A 7,005-nucleotide genomic window follows, 5' to 3' on the forward strand; every position below is an offset into this window, starting at 1 on the left:
TGGCCTCCCTGGGCCCTGGGACGCCCCATGGTAGGGACACCAGGCCATGGGGGCTGGGACACAGCCTTGACTGCCCCATGGACAGCTGCAGGGTGGGGAAGGTGAACCTGAGTGAAGGGAGAGGGGCCACAGGGACGATACACCTGGGCCAGTGGTGGAACGAGCTGGAGGTCTGAGTGCTGGGTGGAGTCATGCTGGTCCCTGAGTGGGGGCAGGGTGAGAAGACTGCTGACTCGGGGAGTTTGGTGTCCTGTGAGTGCTGGGTGCAGTGATCAGGGCCGATGGGGAGGTGGCCCGAGAAGAGCCACTGCAGGCCAGGTGGCCAAGTAAGCTGAGGGGTGCTGAGCCCGCACCCCGACCCAGCCCCAGCCCACTTCCAGTGGGCCCCTTTAAACGCAGGGTTCTCTCCTCCAGGAGCCCCGCCCCATCTCCCTGGCAGCCAGGTAAACAGGAGACTGACCCCTAGGCTGCTGCCATGGCTTCCCCCTGTGCTGGGGACTCCAGCCCGCCTGGTCTGCCCCCTCCTCCTGCAGCCACCCCAGGTGAGGCTCTAGGGGCAGGAGAGAGATGCAGGGGGAGGTGGCAGTCTGCTGGGGGGGAGCTGGCTTTCCACCTGCAGCCTGGGGACTCCCGGGCCTGGAGCTGAGGTCCCTTCCAGAGCGTATTGCCCCACCTACCCTGTCTGAATCTCAGGTCCTCAGACTGTACCACCACTGCCCCTGCCCAGCCACATCCTGGTCACTGACCCGCTCGCTCTCCATCTCTTCTCCTGTCTCCACAATTGGTCCTGTCTTCCCAGACCCTGACCTCTCAGTCCCTCTGAGGGTCTTGTCCTCCCGCACCTCAGTCCTGGCTCCTAGGCCATGCCCTTCGGGGTGTCAGTACCCTAAACTGCAGCCCCTCCCTGAGGACATCTTGGGGTTCTCCCACCAGCTCCCACACTCCCTCTTGAGGCCAGACCCCAACTCTCCTGGGAGCTTCTGGCTCCCTGCTCCTGCCCACCTCCCTGCCCCCTCCCACCGCTCCTGCTACAGGCTCTGCCATGTGGTCCTCACGCCCTGGGTGCCCTTCCCCTCCCTGTCCTCTGGCAAGCTCCCAGCCCCATGCCTACTGTGCGTCTGTGCCAGGTGGCTGATGGTCCTACTTCAGATTCTGGCCTGCGGGCTCAGGGCTCAGGGTGCTGGCACCCTCCCATGTCTCCTCTGTACAGTCCCTCTCTCTCCTAGCAACAACCTCAGGCCTCCTCCCTCCCCAAGCCCTCGCCCTCCTCCCTCGCCTCCTGCTCAGCGCTGACCTGGCTCCCTCTTCCACTGAGGACCAGGAGTCAATCGCCGTAAGAGAACTCCCCAGGTTCCCAACAGCCAGGGGCCCCTACCTGCACCTGCACCCATGTGCTCTCTTCTCCTCCAGCCGCTGCCCATCATCCTGCTCGTCCCATCCCTTCCTCCCACTCAGAGTCATCATCCCACAACTCCCCATCTCCCTCTGACCCCGTGAGATCTTCCTCCTCACTAGATTATCCTCTCAATGTGAACACGCCACTGCGGATCCTGCCTTCAGCAGCATCCGGCTGTTTAGCCCATCTCTTGACCCCACTTCTCTGCTTCTCATTTAGAGCAAAACTCCTCAAAAAGGTTATTTATACTTGCTGCCTCCCAACCTTTTCCTCCTATTTGCTCTTGAAGCCACGCTAATCAGCCTTTTGCCTGCAGCACTTCACTACAACAATGGCCCCGGTCAAGGTCACCAGTGGCCTCATGCTGCCAAGGCTGAGGTCAGTGCTCAGGCCCCATATGGCATGACTCAGCGTCTCCCCCTCTTCCCCATGTGGCTCCCAGAGAGAAGCACATTTGCTGAATGAATGAGAGAACGAAAGAGTGAAGGGATGCCACCTGAATCAAAGTCCCAGAGCTGGACGCTGGGGCCCTGGTAGGATGTCGTCCATGGAGCAGGCACCTGGGCTGCCTTCCGGGGGCCATGCGTGGGCTTCAAGGTGGCCATGACCCCCAGCCAGGGGCCAAGTGCTTTGTTCGTACACACAAGATTCTCTGGAGACCAGGTCCTTGGGTTCCACCAGACCCTCCCCGGGGATCCACATGTGACCGGCACAGGCCCTGGGACAGAGATCTGGAGATTTTCCATTTTTCTTGGAACCCGTCCTTGGGAGTCCAACAGAGCCCCAACCAAACTCCCCCTCCAACCTGGTCTCCCTGCTACAGGGCTGCTCCTGCCCCTGGGTCCCAGGGTAATTGCATCCTGGTCGGGAACTGGGCTGCCATCCAACTCCTTCACACCTCATCCAAGACCTGGTGACTCGCTCCTCACCCTAGGGAGGCAGGGTCTTCTCCAACCTCACTTCCTCCTGACCTCCAGGCTGGACCCCCAAAGTGTGTTCTTTGCACAGTGGCCACAATAAACTTCCACCAAGAGTCTGACCATGCCATTCCTGCTCAGAACATCACTCCTGTCCTGAACATTACCACCACGGGATGTATCCAACATCCTGGCTTGGCTTGTGGGGTCCCGCATGGTCAGTCTGGCCAAACAATCCAGTTTCCTCCAGTGGGGAACTTTCTGCCCAAATAACATTTAGTGGCTTATACTCTTCCTTACATTTGGGGACATTTCTGCCCTCCAATCCTTTGTCGGTGCTGTTCCCTCAGGAATGCCGGCTCCTACCGCCCCTTTTGTCCACCAGCCCCCCTCCATCAACCTCCCTGACCCTGCTCTCAGGCTTGCCTCTCAAGGCTTAGCCCGGTGGCACCTTCCAGAAGCTTCTCCTACCTCTCTGCATGGGAGAGCACCCCGCCAGTTGCGAGGCCTAGCTCTGAGGCCCTCCAAGGCCCACGCTGTCCCCACCCTCCCGCAGGTGCCGCTGCCCCCCAGGAGCCCCCATTCCCGGACATCTACGGCGGGGACGCACAGCTCTGGGAGGCACACTTCCGGGGCATCGGGCGCGCCTACCGCGCGCTGGGCAAGGAGGACGACTTTGCCATCCGCGTGCTCACGGAGGACTTCACTCTACCCTTCCCGTTCGCCTGGCCGCCCGGCCCCGACCCAGCCCACGGGCCGCTCTTCTATGACCCGCACGACCGCACGGGCTTCGACTTCCTGCTGCGCGGCCCGGACGCGCCGCCCCCCGCGCTGCTGCGGCCCCTGCACAACACGGCGCAGGCGGCCCTGCGCAAGCGGCGCCTGGAGAGGCTGGCGCTGAGCTACGCGAGCGCGGGCGCCCCGCGGCCCGGCCTGGTCCTGCTGGCGCCCGGCCCCGCGGGCCCCGAGCCCGTCGGGCCCCCCGCCGGCGCCCCCCGGCTGGCCTAGCCCCTGGCCGATGGGACCGCTAATAAAGAGCTCCTCTGCTTCGCCCGCCCGAGGCTCTGTGCGCCACACGCCTGAGCAGGCACCTGGGTCCGGCTGGGCTCTGCGGGGAGGACGGGAAGGGGACTGGGCGCCATCCCAGCTCGGACCCTAGGCCCGGCCAGGTGGCATATCCACAAGGGTCGCAAAGTGTCCCGAATGAATGCAAGAGTGAAATGGCAGTCGAGGCCAGATGGCCTGGTGGGAGAGCGGATATCGGAGGGGGGAGGATGGAGGTCACGTGCGTGGGCCGGGCTCTCAGGCAGTCGGTGCCCATCAGCCCTTTGAGGTGGTGTTAGCGTCCCCATTCCACAGATGACGTCATTGAGGCCCCAGCTCCTTCAAGGATTTCCTGTGTGTCTGATGCCAAGGTCAGGGATTTTCCAGTTTTTCCATACACACTGCGTCAGTTTCAGGGGGACACAGGGTAGATGGGGGGGGAGCCTCAGGCAATGGAGCAGAGAGACAGGAAAGGCTGGGAAAGGTCCACCAAAGAGGGGACTGTCTGCAGAGCTGCTGTCCTTGCCTCAGAAGGAGGTGCACCTCCAGGCTGGGCCCGGAACGTTTGTGAGCTGGGAGGGGCCACTGGTGAGCAGGCCTGTATCTGGGTGTGTGTCCCACTGCAGGGGACAAGCCCTGGGCAGAGTCCTGTCCCTGCTGGGGGCTGGTGGCCAGGCAGAGCCACGCAGGACCCAGCGCTTCCTCCTCTGTGGCTCCCGGGGGGCGCTCGCCCAGGCCCGGGCTTCCTCTGCTTGGGGGCTGGATTCCAGGTGTGCAGTGGGTGCAGGGGTGTCCACGCTTGAGTGCACACGGAATCCAATCGGCTTTTTTCCTTCTCATCTAGGAGTTATTTATAGCTTCCAGTCACGGGGAGAAAAGGTTTTTCCAAACCCTTCCTGGGTTTTTCGTGGACAGCCAGGAACTGTGACAGGGAGTGCTCGTCTCTGGAGAAGAAGGCCTTGGGGGTCTGGGACAGGGGTCTCCAACTACGCCCCTCCTCCAGCTGCCACCCTAAGCCTCCCCCACCCCCGCCCACCCCAGGCTCTTTCCCACCCTCCATTGTCTTGTCTCTGAGTTCCTGGATCTTGGCTAACAGTTACATTGTGACACTATTCAGGCACTGGAGTGGGGACTGAGTGGCCGCAGTAACAACGTGTGCCTCGTAGATTGTATACGTTAATTGCTTGGGTTTCTGCAGAAGCAGTTCCTAAGCAGGGATTCCAGTGCATCCCGGGAAACACTGCCCTGGCCCTGAGGAAGCGCGGGAGGGAGGGAAGGAAGCCAGCACCCGCTGTGATAGAGAGCAAGTTACTCTGGGCAACTGGAGGTCAGTCTCACTCCCCCGGGAGACGGCCTGGAGCGTGCCTCGGCTGTCCCACTGTGGGATTTCATCCCTGACTCCTGCCGTCACTGGGTGGAGGGCTTCCAGGGGCGTGAATTCTGCGGCAGTCAGCTTGCCCTGTGGGGGGACAGAGGACGCACCCCGACTCAAACACACCAGCAGAAATGCAGAGTGACCGCTGAGGAACTTTTATAACAATTTAACAATACTTTTATGACTGTAGAGCGTAATAGTAAAAACTTGGGGTTTATATTTTGTGTTTTTTAAAACTTCATTTTCCTAGAAATTTATTTTTAACGGAGTCTGCAAAGGTACGGGTCTGTGACAGGTTGGATATAAAATCTCTAGTGTCTTGCCACTAGTCGGAGAAGCACTGGTCTAAAGGAACACAGACCCCAAATGGAAAATCGGATAAACACTACAAACCAGCAGCAAGTGCCGTGAAGGCAACGAAAAGGAGGCAGGAGCAGACCCTATTTCAAAGAGGTGGTCAGGAAGGGCTTCTCGGAGGAGTGGTGTTTAAGCTAAAGCTGGAAGGAGGAAGAGGAGCTGGCTGCATGGGTACTGGGGGAAGGGTATTCCAGGCAGAGGGAACAGCCTGTGCCCAGCCTGGCAAGGAATAGCACTTCAAGGATCACAGGACCTGAACCAGGGGCTGTGGGACCAGGGAACCGTTACCCTGCTCAGTGTCCTTTAGATGAGGGCCTGAACACTCCCTCCCAGCCTCAGCATCATCACATGGGAGAACCCTGTACCCTCCCGTTGCCCTTTTTTTCTTGGCTGCCAGGATGCTCAGAGCACATTAGTGCTCAGTGGCTTTAACCTTGCTCAGGCACTGTCTTCTGGGGCAGTTTTCTCCTGATCTCCTCTGGCTGCCTGGCGTTTTAGGATGCCGGGGCTATAGTTATAAGACCGATGCTTCACATTATTTTTGGAAATCGGAGGGAAACACCGTCTTTTTCAAGTCACAGATCTTGGATCTGGGTGTCAACACTTTGCCCCCGCCTTCCTCCCTCTGACTTGCCAGAAGACTGACAGCTGTCAGAACAAAGCCTGGTGGTCCTGTCTGATGATCCTGTCTGCTGTGCCTGGCGCTGTGACGTGGAGCTTCGGTGCCCGCTGTGTGAGTGGGGCCTGTAGCACAGGCTGATGTGGGTGGGGGTGGGGGGCTGTGCTGTCTCTGCCAACCTCAACCAATGGTTTAGGGACTTGGGGTCCTCATCCATTCACAGGAACACACAGTGTCTCCTCATGGGTTGCTGGGGTGACTGTGAGATATTGGCAGTCAGGCCCCTGGGCCTGGCCTGTGCAAGGCAAGAGCCACACAGTGAGGGAGCTGGCACTGCCATTGCTGTGATTGTCCCCTCCCTCCTTCATGTGCCGCCTGGCCTAGGCTAGTTTCACCCAGCCCCAGGCCACCCTTGGGCTCAGGTCAACGGGCTCGTGCCTGTTGGAGTCCTGGTTCCTTCTCTCCAAGGCACCATCACTGCGTCTTTGGAAGGAAAGTCCAAGGTGGGGCTGCCTGCGGACTTCCGGAGAGGGTGCAAGGAAGCGTTTGCCTCAGGCCTGCCCGACTCTGCTGCAGGTGCAGCGGCTGCAACTTGTCTCCTTGTCTTAGCCCAGGGCTGACCACCCCTGGCCCGGAGAGCAGAGTCTCGCCCCCGGCTCCTTCTGTCCTCCCTGGAGCCAGGGCTGGCTGCTGTCTCCCTGCTAGGCTCCACAACCTCTTTCTATCCATTTGCCTGCAGGTTCTCAGGCAGGTGGGTGGCCTGCTGTCGGCCTCGGCCTCCCAGTTCCTGAACCATGATTACATGTAATACTGGCTCAGTTAACAATGTATGAGGGTGTGGATGTTAAAAAAAAAAAACAAAAAATCTACCCGGGATATAATCTCACTGAGCAGAGCAGAGGGCCTGGACCTCCTGGGGTGCCGCCTTCAGTCCTGGGAGTAGGCTGAGCCTGGCAGGGAGGGTGGGAGCGTGGGATGTCCACTCAGAACTGGAGGCTGGGTTCTCTTGACTTCATAGGCGAGCGTGGATTTTCTCAGGGAGAGGAGGCAGCTTCCTGCCCTTGGATGTTGAAGGAGCCGGGCTCCTGGTTTGATGGTTTGATTCCTGGGCACTAGGACAGGGGTCGGGCTGCCCGCCCCTCCCCCACCCCTGCTCCCATTTCCCTGGGAATGGACTCTCAGGAGAGCCGAAGATGTTTAATTAATTGCAATTACAATCTTCAAAGGACTCAGAGAGTAGAAAGTTGTTCCTAATTAGTGTGTTATGATGTCGGCAGGCTCCCCAAATTGATTGTGT

General features: G+C 59.7%; 1 protein-coding gene across 1 annotated transcript; it reads left to right on the forward strand.

The window, feature by feature from the left end:
* Window positions 1-475: 475 nt before the first annotated feature.
* C14H8orf90 (chromosome 14 C8orf90 homolog) lies at window positions 476-6,516 on the forward strand. The gene is given in 6 exon segments (XM_064267676.1): window positions 476-552; window positions 2,868-3,237; window positions 3,239-3,408; window positions 3,984-4,134; window positions 6,131-6,211; window positions 6,448-6,516. Coding segments are annotated over 6 exon segments (918 nt in total).
* Window positions 6,517-7,005: the final 489 nt, after the last annotated feature.

Source organism: Loxodonta africana, chromosome 14 (genome assembly GCF_030014295.1).
Source record: "Loxodonta africana isolate mLoxAfr1 chromosome 14, mLoxAfr1.hap2, whole genome shotgun sequence".
Lineage (NCBI taxonomy): Eukaryota > Metazoa > Chordata > Mammalia > Proboscidea > Elephantidae > Loxodonta > Loxodonta africana.